Source organism: Pygocentrus nattereri, chromosome 10 (genome assembly GCF_015220715.1).
Source record: "Pygocentrus nattereri isolate fPygNat1 chromosome 10, fPygNat1.pri, whole genome shotgun sequence".
Classification (NCBI taxonomy): domain Eukaryota; kingdom Metazoa; phylum Chordata; class Actinopteri; order Characiformes; family Serrasalmidae; genus Pygocentrus; species Pygocentrus nattereri.
In genome coordinates, this window is record NC_051220.1 from 17,308,937 (window position 1) to 17,332,524 (window position 23,588).

Consider the following 23,588-nt stretch of genomic DNA (forward strand, 5'->3'; position numbering starts at 1 on the left):
AATCCTATATCAAACAAGAATGGGAAAACACTTCACTTTCTAAACAACAGCAATCGTTTTCCTCAGTTCCCTAATGCTTACAGAGTGTTGTTAAAAGAAGAGTTGGGACCCCTGTCCCAACTTTTTTGGAACATGTTGTTGGCATCAAATTCAATTTTTTTTTTCAAAAACAGTAACATTTCTCAGTTTCAACATTTGACAGGTTGTCTTTATAGTATGTTGATTTAAAAATACTGTTTACTTGATTTGCATATCATTGCATGCTATTTTTATTTACATTCTGCACAGCGTCCCAACTTTTTTGGAAATGGGGTTGTATACAGTTGTATGCAAAAGTTTGAACATTCCAGTCAGACATGTTTTGCTGTTTTTCTAAGTGAAAGTGAGTTAACACATTCTTTACAGGGAACAAATGTAAATATGTCTTTTTTCTGCTAATTTTAGAGCAAAATTTACTTTCTGAGGAAAAAAAATATAGATAAACTGTGCCATCATTTTTTTGCACAGGACATATTTGATGTTTTAACTTTTCCCCAATATATTACATTCAGAAAATATACAGTATGTTGTGGGCTCTAATTTTCACTCTTAGCTGTCTGAGAGTTTTGCTGCCTTATGCAGCACAACATGTAAAGATATTAGCAAACATTACTCCATACTGTTACCCAGTTACAAGAATGATCAAGCTGTTTTTCACAGCAGCATAGTACTGGTGGCTTGGGAGCATTAAGCAACTGCAAATATTGCTTACTACTTCCCTGTACTAGAGCCTGATAGAATAACAATAAAAATGATTATAAAAGTTCTTTCAAAGTACGTTTAATATCAGGAACTGTATTTATTAGTGCATAGTTAGTTTAATATTTAGCATTTGAGCAGTTTCCTAAATGAGCAGACCAGTGACCAGTGAAATGGTACTATAAAGGCCTGAAATTGCCCATGACATACTAATGAATATATGATGTCCTTTTATTTGAAAGTGTTGGGTAAATTTGTAATGGTCATTTTTACTGTAGGTATTATTGTCTTGTTCATTTATTCCAGAGGCATCTCAAAATGTGAGAATATGGAAGGAGATGTGAAAAGTATGCGTGTTTTTGGTGTATTTTTCCCTTAATTGGCCCAGCTAGGACATCCATATTCAGTGCTGTGTAAAAGGCTGAGACCACTCTTCATTTATTTAACTTCCAGTCAAAACAGCCCTTCAAAAAGACACTAATACGTCTAATACAGTTTTTTTCTGTATTTAATGTGTTGAACTGTTGTCTTTGTAATTGGTTCCATTCTTTAAGGGAGACATGCTTTCAGTTTTCCACAGAAATTTTGTTTTAGACATTGGTTGCATTTTCTACATCTTACAGTGGAAATAATCCCAAACACATGCAGGGATAAGGTTTGAGAACTTTTCACTTATCCCTATTGACTTTGCCTTTCCATAAGCATGTGGATTATCTGGATTCCTCAGAAATAGCGCCTGAAAATGAATGCCTTATTGGCTGTTTTGACTGGAAATTAAACAAATAAATATGGTGTCTTTAGCACAGTACTGCAGGTCCAGCCTAGGCAACCCATGAAATCTGAAAATTAAACTGAGCTGAATATTTGTCCTCTGTATGTTGTGTGTTGTCATTGTGACTGCAGTTAAAATGTGTTTATGTGTGTTGTGTCTCAGCTAGAGAGTGTTTTGACTGATATCTCTGCTCAGGCAGGAGGACAGGATCAGGAGAGGAAGCATAAGAAGCGACGAGGTGAGTTTTACTCCATCCAGACTTCGCTCATAGTGGCTGCTCTGAAGAAGATGCTGCCCATTGGCCTCAACATGTGCACGCCTGGTGACCAGGAGCTCATCTCATTGGCCAAGGCGCGCTACAGCCTGGTGAGGGAAGTGGGGTCAAGGGTGATGGTTTGTCTTCTAGTGCCTTCAGAGACTTTAATATACTGCCTCCATGCACTGGTCTTTTTTCAGAAAGACACAGATGAAGAGGTCAAGGATCATTTGAAGCAGAATATGCACCTGCAGGAGAAGGTGAGGCAGACTCAGCCTCAGAAGTGTAGATTTACTGTTGTCGTTTTGCAGTACAAACGTTTTAAATGTAATGTTTACATGTAATTGCATACTTATATAATGGATTACATTTACTTTTGTACTTCTGCTGTTCAAAGGTTTGGAATCATTTGCCATATTAATAAAGAGTGTTTTTATATACAATAACTTATGCAGTATGGATTAAAACATTATAGACTATTAATAATAGACATTGTATTCGAAATTTCAAGAATTATGTGAACTGGAATTAGTAAATGACAAATAATATACTGTACATATGTATTTATATATATAAGTTATCTGTCTTGAAACCTGATCTCTTTCAAAATATGGATAATTTTAAAAACTAATTTTATTATAACTTTCTTACAGTATGTGGTCCTCAATTCTCCTAACACATGCTGGCTACTCGCTTTGTTACCTGTGTTGTATAGCTTTCTCAGTCATTTACAATCATCTACAGCAGTTTTTTTTATTTGTATGTATAGCTTCCTAGTGTCCTACTAATAATGTGACATTATACAGAACAAACATATGAAAATCATTTTATACAGTACCTGAAACCAAACTTTTGAACAGTAGTTTATATGCTTTATGGGCAGGGTATGATTCTGAGACTAAGCTGGTTTTCCTTTTTTCACTCTCTCTATCTGTCTGTCTGTCTGTCGGTCTCTCTGTTTGTCTATTTTTCTATCCCTCTGCATGTCTATCGGTCAATCTGTCTGTCTATCTGTCTGCCTGTCTCTCTGTGTATCTGTGTATTTGTCTTTCTGTCACACTCACCCTCACTCCCAAACATTCCCACACCTGTAGTCAGAGGACCCCGCAGTGAGGTGGCAGCTGAACCTGTATAAGGATGTAATAGTGAAGAGCGAAGGGCCTCCTGATCCTGAGCGAACAGTAGACCGTCTGCAGACTATCTCTGCTGCAGTGTTCCACCTTGAACAGGTTTGACAACCATGTTGTCTCAATTTATTATTCCATCCTTCTCATTCAGCATTGCATGTTTGTGATAAATGAACTCTCACCAGTAACCATCTCTCCAATAACCGTAAATATTAAGTTAGTTGAATTCTTTAGGACTCCTTTGCATAAAAATAAAGCATGTTTATTTAAAGGAAGGCCAAAGTTGTCTGACAAGGGATTAGGGTGTCAGTAAGAAATTTCACTGAACGAAATTGATCTCTATGAGAATAACATCTTCCTTATTTATCCTCTCTTCATCACATATACAAATTGTAGGTGGAGCAACCACTCAGGTCCAAGAAGTGTGTGTGGCAGAAGCTACTGTCTAAACAGCGTAAGCGTGCAGTAGTGGCCTGTTTCCGTATGGCACCATTGTATAATCTGCCCAGGTATGACACTGATCCGTCTCAGTATGAATCTGCATTATTCCAACAGTAATTTCGCTTGTTTTCTAGATGGTCTTCCATTTTTGTACCCCTCTCAATTTCCTTTCACTGCTTTAGATCATGTTCATGTTAACCATAAAGACCCAAACCATGTGGTACAGACTTGTCTGATCTTCGTTGCACATTATATTGCTGTAGAATTCTGCTTTTAGAATTCCGTGTTGTCAAATGATAAACAAATATTAATCACTTCATTCATATGTAGTCAAATAAGATGATTAATCACATTCATGTTATTTGTTCCAATTTGACCCTAAAGAAAGTTTAAAGAAAGTTTTTTTTCTGTTTTAAAGTAATGTATATGATTCGACAAAATAAGCTTCATTATAATTGATTTATTGCTTTTAGTAATTCAGTAGCATTATTTCTATCATGTGAACACATCTTAACAAACTGAACAAGAAAAAGTTCCACATTTCCACAGTGTATTCCGTTTTTCCAGATCTCATCACCAGGTTCCAGTGAGAACAGTGGCTGAATGTTCCAACTGATGAGAGCATATATTTTATGTAACATAAATACAGTGTAAACAACGTCTCTGTGATTGTAGCATCTTGTTCACATTCATACAGCTCAAGGATTCTTGTTACACTGGAAGTTCTAGCTTTCCAATTTGCTATTGCTTTTGTTCGTTTGCTGCCCATTTTTTCATAGGTTTTCCACCAGCACTATCCATTGTAATATGTGGATATATAAGATATTACTTCTTCTTGCTTTAAAAGGCATTTAAAAGAGGTATTTGTCGATTCCATCATGGCAACATGGAGCATGCGAGCAATTAGGCTTCAGCTTGGACAACTACACTTTACTGTAGGGCTGCGTTCATAAGGCCACACAATACATTCAAAAGTCTTTCTTGACAACTGATATAGACCTCTATAGACATTTATAAGGGCTTATTCCAGCAAGCATCAATTTCCAAAATTGACAGAAGCAGCCTTGTTGAAGCAGATGGTTGTTAAAATGAGGGCTTATTAATACTTACATCATGAAAAGCTTAACCTTAAACTCATGTAACCTGACAAACTCTGCCACTCAGTAAAGTGTCACCAAAATTTTGTGGCATTAATGTGCCGTTAGTAACGTGTTATTAGCATATTATTAAAAGTTTATTAACATGCTATGACCATGTTAACTTTGACAGCCCTTATTGTGTTGTTTTAAGCATTGTGTAAGTAGGTAACAGGTACACTGAACCACCTTTTTTGAGTTTGCGAATGTTTTGCTGCTAAGTGTTACAGAAAAACAGCAGGAATCATTCAGAAATCATATCTGTGGGGCAGTACACTTATTTTTCTCTCCTCTTCTGCTCTTTTCTTCTCCCCACTCTTCTTCAATCTGACGGGGGCGATGTGTAATTTCATGCTCTATTGCCCTGTAACTCACTGCTGTAGTATAATGGGCTAAAGGGATGTTAGGAGTTTAGAACTGTATCTTTAAATTAGCCCTGTCATTCTTTTTTGTTGCTGATGCATTTTAACAGCTATTTCTGGGTGTTTTATATCACTCCTCATGCTTAATCACTTTCTCTTTTATGCCTGTCTGTGGAGTTAACATGCTTAGATCTTATTAGAGATCAGTACATACCAAAATGTAAGCTTCTTAGTTTTGTGTGCAATCATTTATTTATTTTTGTTTAGGGGTCCAAGCACCAGAGACTTTTTGTTGTTTTTCTTTGTTTATATACAGATAAACCAAAACATTATGACCACAAATGAAGCAATTTATGTCTTGCAAAAAAGTGTCATGGTCTGGGATATATTAGACTGTAAGTTCTCTTGTCATGTTGGATGTAGGATAAATTGGCAGATGTGAAGACCTGCGTGACTTTGGCAAGAGCCAAATCACTATGGGCAGACTACTGTGTTAGAGAGTCTCACTTGTAAGTAACGGCAGTGATCCCTGAGGAACAAACTGGCATTGAGGTTTTGCCTGGGGGCAACAATCTAGTCTGGTGTGCATCAACAGAGAGCCTCCTGTGGCTCAAATTACAGAAGTTTTTAATGATGGTTATGGTCCATTACACCTTGCTGCGATTTAGCCAACTTATCAGAATGCCCACACTAACCTCTGTCCACTGTCAAAAGAGCCTACAATGGGCATGCAAATTTGTCAGAACTGGACCTTGGAGTGGTGGAGGAAGGTTGCCTGGTCCAATAAGTCCCATTTTCTTTTATGTCACATGGATACATAGGTACCAGTGCACCATTTTACTGGTAAGGTGATGGCAACAGCATGAACTGTGGGAAATAGAGAAGCTGTATGAAGGAGCATGATTCTCTGGTTAGTGTTCTGTTGGGAAACTCTGGGTCTGAGCATTCACATGGACATCCTATATCACTTACTTGAGCAACATTTCGGACCCAGTACACCCCTTGATGACAGTGGTATTCCCCAGTGGCAGTGGCCTCTTTTAGCAGGACGAAGTGCCCTGCCATACAAGGTTTTAGGAACATGAAAAGTAGTTCAACATGTTGTCCTGGCTTTCCAAATTTTGATCGTAATCCAATCAAGCCTCTGTGAGAAGATCAAGCCATGTTAGCTCCACCTCGTGACTTACAGGACTACTGACACCTTGGTGCAGATACCACAAGGCACCGTCAGAGGTGTTATTGAGTCAGTGTATTAGTGGGTTGGAGCTGTTTCGGAGGCACATGAAGGACCGACTTGTATTAAGTGGTAATAATGTTTTGGCTCATTGGTGTATATTGTCTTTAGTTATTGTTTTACTTTATTTTATTATCATTTGAGCCATTTGGGTTTCACTTTGCTTGTATTGTCTTTTTTCCTATTATTTTATAATAACAATACTGCCCTTCCCTTTAGGCACAAAATTAATAATTACTTCCTGAATTCCTACCGAGACCTTTGGCTGGGAAAAATGCATGAGAGCACAGATTATGACAGTCTGCTCTCCATGCTGACGGTAATGTAATGCTCAGGGAACACTTATTGTTTGCTGCCTCAGTATTCTCCATCTCCTAGCCATGGTTGGACTATAACTCATGCATAAGCAGGGAGTTTCATTGGTCATATGTTTAGTTTTTACGAATACTGGACTCTATTCTGTGATCATTCCATGCTGGTCTTGTTTTTTCAGTTCAATTTCAGATATTAATTAATATGGTGTGCTACTATTATATTCTGTCCCACATAGCTTAGAATAAGATGACCAATTAGACCTCCTGTGTCTCATACTAACCAGTTAACCTGTTTCCTCTTCAGCACTACCTGTTTTCCTCACCCCCTTGCTCTTCGCTGTAACCCTGGTAACTCTAATAGTCATGGTAACCCCGCTTAATCTCTTGCCCCTCCCACCCCACCAGGCATCGTTGTATTAACCTGTTCCTCACGGGCTATCAGAGAATATGGATAGAGACAGAGACCTACTCTTTTGAGGAGAAGCTAGTGCAGGATCTGGCAGTAAGTACCTCTCGTGTCGACCGGTACATCTGTGTTTTGTGGTCAAAAACAACCTGACGCCGCCAGTCAGGTGCACTGCAAGTGCTACGATCACTTGGGCCTTTTTGTTTTGGTGATACTTTATTTGAAGAGCACTACATAAGGGCTTTGGAATGTATTTCAAGTATACAAACAACACAAAATAACACAGATCATTTGAGTTTCAATTCAGGCAGTGAGGTTGATGTTTTACATATAGACTGCTTTTCAGTTTGAGTTTACTTAACCTCAGGTTTATTGTATCTTCATTCGTATTCAGTAATGACACAGAAAACAATACAACTGTACTGATTTCTTCATAATTTTTAATAATATGGAAAAAAATGTAAAAAAAAAAAAAAAAAAAAAAAAGGTGGACCTGCTGGTGGGTCCTTGCCTTTTAAGGTGATAGAGTGGAATTTATCTCATGAGTTGGTGGAATTCATTTATACTTTATACATTTACTTCTAAGATCTATTGACTCTACTTTCATGCCTTGGACCCCAGTTTAGCACTTCAGTACAGTTTCCTATGGAAAAAAAAACATTACTTCAGTTAAGTTTTTTTATTACTATATAGTGTTACATTTTATTAAAAGAATTTTCAAAATGTTATATAGAATACTGCAGTCCTTAGAACAAAAAAATCTTTATGAAAAGAGGAATGAAAAACAGAGCGATTTAAAAGAAACCAGTGAAACCTCTAAGAGTTTTGGGAAACTCCATCCTTCCTGCATAGGAGTGCTTTATTTGAGTTTAAGAAAGGTAACAGTTGAGAACTGCCAGCCACCTTTGAGAGTTCACACATGTGACTTTTAGATTTGAAATAAACGTGTTAAAGTATCTGCTCACATTATTGGTTCTTTGGATTTTTTTAGCTCTTTAAAACCAGGGTCTCTGTTGGTGACAAATTTTTCAGTCAAGCGCTGTTCAAAACATCCATTAGAAAATTGTATCTCGGAGAAATTTGACATGTAAATGTATCAAACATTATTTATAGTTAACGCAACATTTCGCTTTTGTGATCTCTTAGGTGAGAGTGACAGAGAACATGATTTGCATTAGAGATTAAGTCTGTATTTAGGGCCTTCAACTAAAGTCTTACCTTTAATTTTTGTGTGTTTCATTTCGTTTTTTTTTTTTTTATTCTGGTTAATTGCAAATTCTGTGCCCACAACAGCTGTGCCTCAGGCACGCATGACATCTTTACATACATGGATGTCAGTGCTTGTTGTGATGTTGTTCTGCTCTGTACAGACGATGTGCTTTATGTGGCCAGTAGGGTAGACATCAAAATTAAATTACCCTTTACTGGCAAAATTTATGAAAGGTTCTCTTTGGAGTTTGAGAGGCTTTCGTAAATTGTTTAAGGTGAACTTGTGGCTGTACTCATGTTCATGCAGGTTTAAGATGAGGAGTAGTTCATACATATGAAGCAGGTTAAATATGTAGGTAGAATGTGAGGAGTAACTGTTCCTTTGTCACTTTGTCAACCATTCATTTTCATGATGCATGCTGTTGTTTTTGTTAGCTTACATAATTCCATTCTAACTGTAATTGCCTGATGTGTAACATAAGATACCAGTGCTGTGTGTTAATGCATGTGTCTGTGTTTGTGTCTTTGTTCAGTAGAGATGTGCATTTTGACTATTTTGGATTTTTGTGTATCCAAGGGTTAATAAACAGATATTCAGAGAAGAAAAAAAAAAACGATGACCACCCAGAACAAAAAAGACATACTTCACCTGAAATGAGCACAGGGCCATATACTTACAGTTTGGGTGATAGCACTGGTGTTCAAACACTACAGTAATTGGCACCAATAGTTTAGCAGCACACAGAGAAATACAGTTGAAAACACATTTTATTATTCAAAACTAACCCAGGTAAGTTGATCAGTTTTGCGGTATGAGTATGAATATGAATGAGTAACAGAGCCTGAACGGATAGCTTGTTTACCACAGGGAAGGAAAAAGCAACAAAATAGGAGAAAAATCACACTTCAGCCAAAATTAGCATAGTATGCTAGGCTTCAGGGCTGTACTAGCATAAATGAATCAAACTCAAATACAAACAAATCACAGTCGCACACTACGATAGTTCTTTCTGTGTATATATCTTCATTCACATATTTTGTCTAGTCCATGAGCTCATGGAAGTTTATGAGCTATGTGCAATTTCAACATTTAACATTTACTGACTGCATTTTTCTGAAAGAAGAAAGAACCAAAGCTTTTTGAAAGGCTACATTTAGCTGTACTACATTGCTGTGCAACAACTAGCCATAGCTAACTGACTACCTGAAAAAAAGCAAAAACTTCCTACTTTTAAACTATAAATGGCATAAAAACACAGTAAAAGCCTGCATAGAAATTTACATGTACATAATATAATAATAGACTGCAGATCTACTCTAAGCTCTAATCTGTTCTCCATTACAACTGTAAAGGCCCACTTGCCTTTGATCTGACTGGTCAGCACAGAAAAATGCTCATGATGTTGGATGACTGCTTTGAGCTGAACGCATGCGACTTTTATAGCACCACATGCTCAAAAATGTGATGTACAGCCCTAGCTTTACTTTCTAAATTTACTTTCTAAACAATGGAGGTTAAAATTTTTATTTACTTGATCTACGCTACAAGAAATCTTTAGGTGTTCATGTTAGATTGGTAATGGAGGCTACTGTTTCAGATGAGCTATTGAGCTAACACTTGCCATCAATGATGATGAAGATTCATCGTCTTCTACGTTTAGCTTTTTCTGCTCAGTGGAAAGTGTGCCAACATGTTATTTTGTCAGAAACAATATTTTTCAACTGTTTCTGGGCCTAACTAACATCAGCTAGTTACCCTTGTTAGTGAAAAAGCTCTCTTTCTTCCTTCTTAGTCACATCCTAAACAGAATATCCTTGGGAGCGTGCTCACATACAGGCATTTGTGTTTTGTAGTAGCAAAGTGTTCAATACTGTATAATATAATATACTCACGAAACATTTTACAGTCCTATTAACACATAAAATGCAAGTGTAGAACTGCTTATTTTCTCTGTCCCCCCTAATGAAATGTAGCAAAAAAACAAATAGTGATTTCAGTGTTCAAATACTGGCACCTCAAACAGTTAACCAAGTGCTCAACTGCACTTGCTCATCCCTAGTGTGCACTTCTTAACAGAAATCAGGTTTTCTTCATTTCATTTCCCGGGAGCAAAGCGCACAGCCTGCTGCACTGTAACAATCACTTTACTGACTTTTAGTAGCTTGTATTGGATTGTGTAACTGTGTAAGCTGTAAGATGAACAACTAATAACATAAATGCAGGTTTAGTGTTTTAGGGTTGTTTGTATTGTGGTGTTTTTTCCAGAAAACCACAATAATTTTGTCAGGACCAGCAGAAATATTGATTTTAAGGGGACTTCACATTGGATCCAGACGTGTTTTGCATGATATTTATGCACTAGTGATTTAAGAAAGCTTTAGAGTGCTTTGCCCTGAGTTGTTCATCTTTCAGTTTAAACTTGAAGCAGTCAAGTAGCCTATAGCACAAGCATTTTTCTGTGCTGACCAGTCATATCAAAACGAAGGTGGGCAGCACCATGCTTGCTATTTAATAGTAGATCATATCAAAATGATTGCTAGCTAGAACAACTGATTGAGAGATACCACACTTCTGTCACTTAGCAAAGGGGAGACGCAGAGACAGAAACAAACAAACCAAAAAACAGAACAAAGGGCTTTGTAGTTTTTTCTGCCGTCAGATAAATGCAGTGTGAACCCCACCTTACTTTTCAAAGCTTGTTTCACTGTTTTCAAGTAAAGAGATAAAGACCTTTTTAGTTACTGAGGTTAGGGTCCAGTTAAGCTTTAGACTTAGATAATTATAGGTAGCTACATATGTGTAATACATGTGGGACATACAGTATCAAATCAAATCAAATTTATTTGTATAGCGCTTTTTACAACGGATGTTGTCACAAAGCAGCTTTACAGGATTTCAGAAAAGACAAAGTTTCCACAGGACTGAAAGAATGTACAGAATGTACAGAAACCCCCCAGTGGGCAAGCCAGGGGCAACAGTGGCAAGGAAAAACTCCCTCAGAACTGAGGAAGAAACCTTGGGAGGAACCAGGCTCACCAGGGGGGACCCATCCTCCTCTGGTCAAACTACCTACAGTACTGTACAAAAATCTAAGGTAGCATGAAGGTTGTTTAAAACTACTTATTACAGCAGCAGGGTCACAGGGGTACATATTTAGTATCTTTAGAGAAGATAATTGTGCCATGTTCCATCTCAGTATTTCTTTAAAGTTACATTGACCGTACATGCTGTCTTTATTCCAGGCTTTTTATTGTTCTATTTTAAAAACTTATGACACTGTGCAAATATGCACCTTTCCCCTGGGAAAATGAATGCACTTCACTTTGAAAAGTCATTCAGAGAATCCAGTGATTTTTTTTTGGACATTATTATATCTTTGTATTAGTACCATGAGGGGCCAAAATGTAACTATTCAGAACCCTTTTGTCTGGTAAGTGTGGGTAAGTACAAGTGAAAGTAACCACAAGAGGATTCACAAGCATGTCCAAATTGTCAAAAGTAAAATCATTTTAGGAATTTCAGTGTGTGGAAGCAGAGCTTTTGTGTGTTAGCATGTTTTGTGTCACTCTGTGAAAGATGCGAGAGGCTTCCAGTCTTGCTGGTTCACATTTTTTTATTTGCTATTTATGTGCATTCTTGTTCATAATAGTAATAGTTTGTTAGACTGACTGGATGAAATTTTTAGAATTTTTAGTAAGTTCTATAACCCCAATTCCAATGAAGTTGGGACATTGTGTAAAACATAAATAAAAACAGAATACGATGATTTGCAAGTCCATTTTAACCTATATTCAATTGAATACACTGCAAAGACAAGATATTTCATGTTCAAACAGATAAACTTTATTGTTTTTTGCAAATATTCACTCATTTTGAATTTGATGCCTGCAACACATTCCAAAGAAGTTGGGACAGGGGCATGTTTACCACTGTGTTACATCACAGAGAAGCCGGCGGCGTTTCTGGGTGGTGTTGATATATGGCTATAAGGAGCCGTTTTAACTTGCACTTGTAGATGGAGCGGCGAACTGTGTTCACTGACAGTGGTTTTCTGAAGTGTTCCTGAGCCCATGTGGTAATATCCGTTACAGAATGATGTCGGTTTTAATGAAGTGTCACCTGAGGGATCAAAGGTCACGGGCATTCAGTCTTGGTTTTCTGCCTTGCCGCTTACTTGAAGAGATTTCTCCAGATTCTCTGAATCTTTTGATGATATTATGGACTGTAGATGATGAAATCCATAAACTCCTTCCAATTGCACTTTGAGAAACGTTCACAACTATTTGTTCACGCAGTTGTTCACAAAGTGGTGAAACTCGCCCATCCTTGCTTGTGAACGACTGAGCCTTTCAGGGATGCTCCCTTTATACTTTATCCCTTTAATCATGACACTCACCTGTTTCCAATTAACCTGCTCACCTGTGGAATGTTCCAAACAGGTGCTTTTTGAGCATTCCTCAACTTTCCCAGTCTTTTGTTGCCCCTGTCCCAACTTCTTTGGAAGGTGTTGCAGGCATCAAATTCAAAATGAGTGAATATTTGCAAAAAACAATGAAGTTTATCCGTTTGAACATTAAATATCTTGTCTTTGTAGTGTATTCAATTGAATATGGGTTGAAAAGGATTGGCAAATCATTGTATTCTGTTTTTATTTATGTTTTACACAATGTCCCAACTTCATTGGAATTGGGGTTGTAATACTGTAAGTAATGTTGTGCCGTACTGTAATTAGTCCATTCTACTGAATTAGTTCAAGCTGTGGTTCGACAGTAAAACTATTTAAATACAGTCAAGTATTTAACTCTTAGACATTTACAATGATTACAGTATGGTCTGTTTAAATCCAAGGCATTATTTGATATATTAATAAGCTAGATATACACAAAATCATAATTTATGGGGTAATGTCTGTTTGAAGATAAGATATTAAAATGATAATATCTGACCCATAAAATTAAGCTTATACGTGTATTTATTTTACATTTTTTAAATATCCTTTTGATTTTTTTTTTTTAAGTGAACTTGAAAGATTTACATCATGAGTTTACTTTTAAATTAAAAAATGCTGTTTGTATGATGTTTCTATAACTGCAGAAACACAAAATGTTTTAGTTCATATGCGAATTTAGCCACATCCTTGCATTTTAGAGCGGGTAGTGAGACTGCATTCCTGTCCCTCATGGCCACATGGTGAGCAGTTAGATTCCATTGTAAACGTGTCCCAAAGTCTAAAAATCAGTATGTAACATTAAGAATCATCATTTTCTGCAGTTAAGTAAATGTTTGTGTTTTGATAAAAAAAAAGTTATGATTTTATGTGTTCAAAGCTATGTCTGCTAGTCAGGTACTAGATAGGGATTTTGAGTTCTGCTCAGTGAGCTAAAATTATCACTACTAAAACAATTGGTGCAGCTTCAGTAGTGTTATAATTCTGGAATGTTCAGTTATTTTAATAAATGAAAATAAATAAGGTCACTCACAGGGAAGGAAGTTAGTTTGAAGTCTGAAATGTGTCTTCTATAACTTTACACCTATTCAGTAAAATAATCCCTACATGATCCCACTTCCTGACACTGTATAAAATCAAGCATGTGTGCATGTTTGTAGAGGACGCAACGGAAAGTGGAGGAGGAGGAAGAGGAGGTAGCGGAGGCACAGCCGGACCCTCTTCACCAGCTCATCCTGCACTTTAGTCATAATGCTCTGACAGAAAGAAGGTGAGATGCACAGATCCCAAATGCTTAACACATACACTCTGCAGATCATGGGAATACAAACACACCACACACACACACACACACACACACACACACACACACATAGTCTCTCACCCACTCACACCTGGACACCTGGCTGCCACTCTTGCAAGTTCCATCTGTGCAGCGAAACACTGTCAGCAGCTCCATTCTCACATTATAACAATGTCAGTCTGAAATGAGCTCAGTGTTCTGTAATCAGCATGATGTGAGCTGAATGCTGAGTTTGATAAAGTGGCTCTGTGTCTGTATCTCACTCTGATATTTCAGTTCCCTAGAAGAGGATCCGCTGTACATAGCCTACGCAGACATGATGGCAAAGGTACCATTGTGAAACATATGAACTGAATATATAGGTGTGTGTGTGTCTGTGTGTCTGTGTGTCTGTGTGTGTGTGTGTGTAAAAGACAAATTGTGTATGAGAAAGTTTGTTCCCTGTAGAAGATGTCCTGAAATTAATAACGTAAACAAAACATGTCATTTGATGGTAGGTGTTCATATTTTTGCATGACACTGTACAGTTATGCAAGTATTAAAAACAGTATAGTTTTGGACCTTTATAGGTCAGTCAGTACAAAGATACCATTCCCAAAATATGAAAAGTGGACCACATTTCAGGAGCAGAAAAACTGTTTTTATTTTTAAATGTTTTGATATTCAAGTCAGTAGAGCATAAATGACAGTTTTGGACTAGCCTCTATTTCTAGTTACAGTGTCATCCAAATTTTGTAGACACTGTCCTTTCAACATTGGTGTGGTAAGCCACAGATTTTTAATAAATAAATATGCAATATTTTGCTCATGAGTTTTCATGTTTCTATGTCTTGTGATGTAGTATCTGCGTTTTCCTGTAAAGCTCTTTCCTGTGAAGAGGTTTAACTTTGTCTCTTTTCAGAGTTGTGCTGAAGATGAGGACGAGGATGAAGAAGGAAAAGAAAAAACTTTTGAGGTTTGATTTTCAGCAGTTCTTTCATATCTTACCATCTTGTATCTTCATGTCTTGCCTTTGGCCTGAGCAATAGATGCAATAGGATATTGGTGGTGATAACCTGATGGAGAATTGATAGATAACTAGAGAGGACAATGAGAACCTGCTAAATAATATTAAGTAGTGTGTATATGTATATATATATATATATATATATATATATATATACATATATATGTACACACACACACACCCCTGATTAAATTGAGTATGGAATTTTTCTGCATGTTTGATTGCTGTTTATTTACTGAGTTTAACATATTGGAAAAAAAAAAGAATAAATTTAAAATATGCCAGAAATTTTGCACAGTATATTACTTTCAGAAAGTAAACAGTAAATAACAGTGTATTAAAATGTGCAGAAGAATGTTCTCTGTAGAGGATGTTTCACTTATTTTCACACCAACAAAATGTGTAATTTGACTGGAGTGACCAAACTTTTGCACATGACTGTGTCTTCCAGGCCTGTTTATCCTTCCTATTTGTGATGTTCCTCAATATTTATAATGACAGGAAAAGGAGATGGAAAAACAGAAGACACTGTATCAGCAAGCCAGATTACATGACAGAGGAGCTGCTGAGATGGTCTTACAGACGATCAGTGCCAGCAAAGGTAGACAGACACACACACACGCGCACACACACACACACACACACACACACACACACACACACACACACACACACACACACACCAAACATCTGCTCTGACTCAGAATGGATTCATTGGCCCTTGCTTCTTTCAGGTCGACTCGGTCCCATGGTAACCTTCACTCTGAAGCTGGGCATATCCATCCTGAATGGAGGAAACATTTTAGTTCAGCAGGTAATGCACTTCCATTGCACAAAATGAAAGCACATCATGTTTTTTTTTTTTTTGTAATTCAAATTTTTATTTAAACACAGTAAACAAAAGGTCATATGGTACATTATATAGACAACCGAGGAAGGAAGGCCAGGCATCAAAAAGGCACATTGTTTAAGGCTTAGGTAGTCCCTGTCAAATGGAGTTGGTAAAGAAAGAAATCAGTAATAGTAAACTGAAATAATAAGGTATACAAACATCTCAGTTCTAGTGTCTTAATCATGCTGTTGGTTAGAAGTGAGATGATCCATGAAATAATCCCAATTTCACAAGATTCCCACAACCATTAATATTCCAGGAAACTGCATTAACATAAGCACTATTTTCCATTCACATGATAAGAAAATAAAATTGAAATAAAATATTGGCATAGAAATTGTCCCATGTCGTCCGACCTTCCTAATCCAAAAACATAGGCTAGACTTTTGTACCACTGAGCGTTATTAGATACCTGCAATTTTAAAATGATCCAACATGACCAAACATGTAAACAAAAAACCTTCCCTCCACAACAGAGGACAAAACATGAACAGAAAAAATTCTCCAGCAACCAGCTGAAGATTCTCTTCTTGTTAAATCCATGTCCATAAAACAAACAACAAAAAAAACAAAAGAGGAAGAAGAAGAACTTAACTTAGGTCAGTGGAATGTCCGAGTTATAGGTTATAGCCTAAACAGCTACACAAAGTTATCCAGTCCCATCATACCTCTCTCAATCTCCTTGTGGTGGTGGATATTTCTTAGTTTATTCTCCATCAGTAACTTGCTGCTCGACGAACTTGACAGCCTCTGTTGCAACGTCAAACTTTCTGTTGCAGGAAAGGCTAATCGGAACCTCACTTTCTTAGCTGTTTCGCCGTTGTAAAAGTTTTCCTCCTCTCGGCCAGCTCCTTCGTCATGTCTGGGAACAGGGAAATGTTGCATCCATTCCACATCGCACCTCCTTTCTTCCTCGCAGCTTTTAAGACTTTATCTCTTGCGGGTGTACGCAAAAATCTTGTCATAATCAGTCTCGGAGGCTGGTTTTCAGCTGGACGAGATCAGAGAGAGCAGTGTGCTCTTTCAATTTCAAATTTGTTGTCAGTGTGCATGTGCAGGCCCTCTGACAATATCTTTTCAATGCATAAAATCAAGTTATCCCCTTCAATGCTCTTCTTCAAACCCAACAGTCTGACATTATTGCGGCGGCTCCTCCTATTTTCCAGATCTTCCACTCGGCTCCACAGAGTATTTATGTACTTGCTATGCCGCTCGCGGCCATTCACCAGTTGCTGAGTAGAGTCCTCCTGTAAGGGGGAGCGAGGAGGCGGACGCACACGCTGAGATAAGCGAGATTTATTATGGGCAAATCCAGGGTCGTGGTCAAAACAGTCCAGGTTCATGTAGCCGATACGGACAGATCGAGGAACAGACATGACAAAAACCAGAATCCACACATTAAACAAGGACCAATACTATCAAACAAAGATACAAAGACTGGCAAACACAAGGGGCAAACACAGGGCTTAAATACACGGAACAATGAGGGACAGGTGAAAACAATCAGGGGCGGAGTTACAAAACCAAAACATGAACACATGGACAGGACTGGGAGGGGCCAACCGTGACACCTCCAAGTCGGAGATTCGCCCTTCTGCCTCTGTTAGCCGTTCTTGCATGGCGTTCACCGCATTTTTCAATTCCTCTGTAGTCTCCTTAATCATTGACACATCAGACGAGCAGCAGCCATCTTGCCTGTCGCTCTCACGTGACTCGAAAGCACATCAAGATTGAACATTTCACTTGTAAATCATTTGTAATACACTTAACGAAATGCAGTTCTGTTAGTTTAACACATTTATCGTGTAGATTATGAATAATTTATAATAATTACATCATTTATTCATCAATTACATCATGCAGTGATTACATTGATGCTGATGTGGTAAATTTTGCCTTTTGTTAAGTAGAAAAAACATTTGATTAGCTGTAAATCTCTCTGCAGAAAATGCTGGACTATCTAAAGGAGAAGCGTGATGCTGGCTTCTTCAAGAGTCTCTCTGGACTAATGCAGTCGTGCAGGTGATATGCAGATATAGCTTCTCTTTTGACCTGTTTCAATGAAATATTTGTTTTGTAAAACTGTGGACACCTATAATAATAGTTTATTTATTTTGTGATATCCATAACACATAGCTAATAAATTACAACTTTTGTACAATTTTTTTTCTACATCCTGTTTTAGGTCAAAGTAGTTTTAGATGTCTTGCCCTGTGACTCTTATTGGCGTAGTTATCTGCAAAAATTCATACAGTTGACACTGGTGTAGGTTCATAAATTGGCAGAGGAATTTGGAATAAACTCATTAAATATGGTCAAACTTCATTTTCCATCTATAATAGTTAAGGTGGGTATTCCTTTCACTCATGTTGTCTCTGCTCTGTATAGCGTATTGGACCTCAATGCATTTGAGAGGCAAAACAAAGCTGAAGGACTCGGCATGGTAACTGAAGAGGGCTCAAGTAAGTGCAACACACAGACGCACAGGGTAAATTAATCTGATCTGTTTTGATTCCCTGCTATAACCTCTCTCTTATATAGTGGTTTGTTATGTACAGCAGCTAGGAGCATCTATTCATTTCCATTCTCCACAGTCAGCTAAGTTCAGGTTAAGGGTTATGGACATTGTCAGGATAATATCTTACAAAAAGCCACTCCTATAGCTGAATACTGCACCATGGTGTCATGCAGTAATTGGTGATTAATTTCGTTCTCTAAGTAAGACAGCTCTGTTGTCTTGTTATTTTTACCTCAGAAGACCACAAACAAGGAAATTCTTAATGCTAATAAGCAACCGAAGTGATTCTCAGTTTTTCATTGCCTTAAATGTCCCTATTATTGATTTGTAGTGTATTGTTAAAGTTAAATGCACTGTTCAGTCCATGCAGTATATGGAAACTATGTTGCAGAACCACTCCGTTTTCAATTGTTTGTGATATCATGAAAACCAAGGTGTTTAGATATTTCTGTCTTTTCAGCCAACATCAGCTCAGCCCTGCCCATTTACATTGAAATGATAAGGACTGTTTCAGCCCAGCCTACTTTTTGAATGAGCCACAATACAAGGCATTGTGCTAAATAAATATGTATTTGTAGTGTAAACAGTGGAGTAAATGAAAAAATAAATCCTCCCAGGTGGTTTTCTTGCCAAAATGAAGTATGATAAATTTTAGTAAACAAACATGCCATCAGAGGTGTCTTGGTTGATTGATGTCTTTAATGACTAGGACAAATACCCTGAAAAATATCTAGAACATGATAAAAAAAAAATAGTTTAAGCAGTGACCCTGTTTAAACCCTATTTGAAAAGCTGCTGGGCGGCCTCTTCTTCATCTGTTCTCTTCTTCATCATTAAGAGCATCATATACTTAGAGCATAGCCAAAATATGTGAGTATGGTTTCCAAATTGTGCTCCACTGTTTCTCCAACGTGAACAGTTCTGTCTTAGACCCATCTTCATGTAACACGGTGCGAGGTAGTGGACGCGTGTGCGGAGGTAAGCGACTTTTATTGAGGGCAAATCCAGGGTCGTGGTCAAAACTGTCCAAGGTCATTGAGCCAATAAGGAGAGATCGTGGGGCAGACATGACAAAACCAGAATACAATCAATAACACAGAGAAACAAAGCAAACATCAAACACAGACCAATCCATCAAACAAAGACCAGCCAACACGAAGGGAAAACACAGGGCTTAAATACACAGGGAAAACGAGGCACATATGAAAACAATCAGGGGTGGAGTTACAAAACAAGGGGCTGGACTAAACCAAAACAAACGCACATGGAGAGCACTGGAAGGGGCCAATCGTGACACTTCAACACCATTTCTGGTGTTCAGAAATATCTGGTGATGACTTTCCTTTTGAATTCTCTCCAGACAGAATTTGTTGCTAGACTTGCTTCGGTGCATATTTCGTTCCAAGTACTCTGTGTTATATCTACATTTAGTTCTGATTCCCATCTCTGCTTTATATTTAAGGAATTATTTAGGTTCATAGACATGAATATTTGATACAGTTTATAAATCATTCTTTCCCCTCCATGCTCCGTTTGTAGTTCCATGAAATGATTTTCTATATGTGTAGGTTTTATAGGTTTTTCCAATTCTTTGTGTGTACTTAAAAAATGTCTAATATTTTAAAAAGTCTGTTTTAGGGAGGGCAAATTAATTTTTCAGCTGTTCAGATGTCTTAAGGTTACCCTTGTCCAACATCTGATACAGTTTGGTTAAGCCATACTCTGACCATCTATTAAATCCTGTTTCCAAACTGTTGGGCATAAAAGTTTTCATATGTCCAATACTACTCAGTAGTGAAATTGTCTTGGGCAGCCCGAATACTGATTGAACTTTTTTCCATGTCTTAAGGATGACTACAGTCCATTGTCCCATTTCTTTTATAGGGGTATCCAAAAATGGTAAGACATGAAGGGGCTCTGGACACATGCTTTTTTTCGATATTAAGCCCTGTACATATATTACTCTGGATCCATGTTAACAAGGGCTTCATCTGTGCAGCCCAGAAATAATATTTTAAGTTAAGCAATTTAAGCCCCCTATATGATTTGGATAGCTGCAGTGCTTTAAGCCGAATTCTTCAACATTTTCAATGGGTAACATCTGAAATAAATAAAGCAACCTGGGCAAAATATTCATACGTATGCTTTCAATACGGCCTACCAAAGATTGAGGGAGTGTTAATCATGTTGAGTATTTTTAACTTCTCTCAAGCCATGTTTAATGCATTGCTTCTACCAGCTATATCTAAATAATGAGGAAAGGCTGTATCCACAATAAACCTACCTCATTACTAGAGAGTGAAATCATGGCACGTAATGCCTGGTAATGCTGGCAAACTCTAAATGAACTCCACTGGGCACTGACAATTCTACGCACATGCTTTGTGTCGATGGCAGGGGATGAGAAGCAGATCCAAAGAGTAAAAATCCTTCAAGTGTTGTTGTAGTTCACCTGTTTAACCATTAAAGGTTCACATATAATCATGTTTAACTTATGCACCTTTAAGTGGACCGCAAAGAAAAAATAAAATGCAATTAAAAAAATGAAGTCATTTATGTACAGTTGAAATTGTAAATAGCCTCATGATGCAGTATTAGCTCAAAGTCATGCACTGTTTATTTGACATCATCTCCATTCCCATCTGCACTTTATTGTAATACACAGATTTAGGTGAGCTACGCCATTACACTTTTCACTCAGTCAGGAAGAAGGTTTGCACTACTTCATTACTTCTGGTGAAGTCTGAATGGATACTTGCATTCACCACAGAATACCCATCTCTCACTGCACACAGTCCAGATTGTTTTTATCGTCATTCAATTCAGGCATAAGTGATGGTGAGATGAACCCAGCGATGTGTCTCATATACAAATATATAGATCTGCCAAAAAATAGTTGTGCCAATTTTTTAAACCTTGTCAATTGCATGTCAGTGTCCAGCCAGTTGATGTCAGTATCTCTTGTTCTATTGAAATTTCAATGTCTTCTCCTTTGCTTATGTCTGCCTTTTTGCCTGTTTCTTTCTTTGTATCTTTCTTCTCGTCATGTTTTTTAATCTCATCAGTCGCAGTCAACGTGAGGGAGCGGGGTAAATACATAGTTCAGATTCTACTCATTTCAGCATTGCTGCCCCCCTTTAGTCCCTGTCTTGTCTACCTTCTTTGTCTCTATCTGTTTTGTGCAAAATGTAATGATCAATTGCTCTGGTCTTTAGGACAACATGCATGCCTCGTAGGACAGACAGTAGAATTGATAACGCAGAAATTACCTACTGACAGACCCAGTCTTCAACTGTCTCTCTGTCTCTCTTTCTCTCTCACTCTCTCTGTCTTTCTCTCTGTCCTTCTCTCTTTGGTTAATTCTCTACTCTCTTATATAATAAATGATTGTCCTCTTGTTTGGGATTGGACTGTAAATGTCAGTGAGCTAACATTTAAAAAAATGGCTAACTTGTAGTAAAAAGTATCCTTGCTTTGCCTCTTTGCCCAACAAGACGTATTATCATGCACAAAGCTTATTCCGAAATGTTCAGCAGTAAGTATGTGTTTGTATTTTGGTGGCACATTATGTGGGCAAAAGTATGTGGACAATGTTACAGCCACACAGGACACAGCCAAGCAATCTCCACTAACAGACATTTGCATTAAAATGAGTCATACTGAAGAGCATTAGGTGTGGCATTGTTAAAGGATGCCACCTTTGCCACATTTATCCCTTGCTAGATCTGTCCCTGGTGTTATTGTGAAATGGAAGCAAACAACAGGTCAAATTCACAGAGTGGGGCCTGCAAGTCCTGAAGCACATAGCATGTAAAAATTGTCTGTCCTCTGTTGCATTACTCACAACACAGTTCCAAACTGCCTGTAGAAGCAACATCAGAACAAGATGGCTGCTTGGCCATGGGTAGCTGCATGCAAGCCTAATATTTGTGCAGTGCCAAGCCTCAGCTGGAGTGGTGCAACCACTAGATTCTGGAGCAGTGGAAAAGTGTTCTCTGAAGTCTGGAATCGGCCAAACACAAAAGTGGGGCAACAGCACATTAATGACCATGGTTGTGAAATGTGATGTCCGACAACCTCATGATGGTCTGATCGTCAGATGTCTACATACTTTTGGCCATATTGTGTATATGAATATCCAAAAACATTGCTTAGTTTTGGAGTATGAAGGCTTGATAGCAACTTTTTAGGGAAGTGAGTGCAGTGCAGCCGACTGTCTCATGTAAGCAGCTCTATTTCCTCTCCACACTAAAAAGATGATCTGTAGCTTTTGTCTTTTCTTCTCTATAAAGGTTCCAAGGTGCTCCAAAATGATGAGTTCACTAAAGACCTTTTTAGGTTCCTGCAGCTGCTCTGTGAGGGTCACAACAACGGTAAGTCATCTTAATAAATGTCAAACTTACATCGGTGACTGTACAAGTTCTATGTAATCTTTTTTTGGCTAACTGTTCACACTGCCATCGTAAAAGGTCACATTACTTTTACCAGCGAAATTTTGCAAGCAAAGAATTTCAGGAATTCATTGCTGTGAATGGTTTTGTGTCATAAACTTCAGGAGTGGATAGGTTTTGTATGCAAAACCTAGATGTTCAGTTCAGCTTCGGTGGAATTTGAAATGTGAATCTGCGTCCTGGACAAATCGTGCAACTTCATGTAGCAGCACAGATGATCCAAAATGGAGGAAATTCTAATTTTAGCAGTACATAAGCAGATCACTTTAAACATTACTTGCCCAGTAATGTCCCAGGAATTGCCCAAAACCATAAAGAAAAATTTGGGTAAAAAATGTAATTTAACCATTTGTCCACTTACACCAGATGCAGTCACCAACCAACACGATTGAGATCCAAATTTTGCTTCTTCTTCTTTAGTTTACAGCTGGAGATACCAGCTACTATAGCTACAAAAATCACTAGTTGGACTACTAATATAAAGCTGTTGCCCAAATTGACAATAGCATAAAAATGGGCTGAGAAGTTATGTAAAAAACAAGATTTGCTATGTTGAAAAACAACTGTATTGTGTGCTTCATTATTCAGGCAGATTTTAGATTTATAAGTAAGAGTAGACAAGACAAAAAATATTATAATTACATTTTTAACAATGAATACATGATAGAGATGTGCATTTTGACTAATTTTGATATTTGATTGTCCTTAAACAAAGACAAGACTTCAGACGAAAGACTTCAGCCAAATGAACATGAGGCTGTAGACTTACCTTTTAGATATCAGTGCTGTTAAAAGTTCAGAATACTGTTATCATGTTTTATTAGGAATTTTCATGTTGGATAAGTAACAAGTGTTGTGTTAAATGTTGATGAGCACACACTGTCTTCTACACAAGAAGCCACAGGAGAAGATGTGCCAACATGTTAGTTTGTCAGGAAAATCCCTTTTCATTGTTTCTGGAGCTCAATAACATAG

The 23,588-nt window shown here is 37.6% G+C and overlaps 1 protein-coding gene across 4 annotated transcripts in view; it reads left to right on the plus strand.

Annotated features, from left to right (window-relative positions):
* Positions 1–23,588, plus strand: part of LOC108430665 (ryanodine receptor 3-like) — a 329,117-nt gene that overhangs the window by 269,248 nt on the left and 36,281 nt on the right. For 3 of the 4 annotated variants that reach the window (XM_037541686.1, XM_037541687.1, XM_037541688.1), the window contains 14 exons: positions 1,706–1,876; positions 1,967–2,026; positions 2,861–2,995; positions 3,290–3,402; positions 6,786–6,882; positions 13,604–13,713; positions 14,023–14,074; positions 14,648–14,701; positions 15,254–15,353; positions 15,487–15,566; positions 17,590–17,666; positions 18,033–18,106; positions 21,228–21,251; positions 22,455–22,535. In XM_037541686.1, coding sequence (XP_037397583.1) covers positions 1,706–1,876; positions 1,967–2,026; positions 2,861–2,995; positions 3,290–3,402; positions 6,786–6,882; positions 13,604–13,713; positions 14,023–14,074; positions 14,648–14,701; positions 15,254–15,353; positions 15,487–15,566; positions 17,590–17,666; positions 18,033–18,106; positions 21,228–21,251; positions 22,455–22,535 — 1,228 coding nt within the window. The remainder of the gene's footprint in view (positions 1–1,705; positions 1,877–1,966; positions 2,027–2,860; positions 2,996–3,289; positions 3,403–6,785; positions 6,883–13,603; positions 13,714–14,022; positions 14,075–14,647; positions 14,702–15,253; positions 15,354–15,486; positions 15,567–17,589; positions 17,667–18,032; positions 18,107–21,227; positions 21,252–22,454; positions 22,536–23,588) is intronic. The other variant, XM_037541689.1, reaches the window with a different exon arrangement.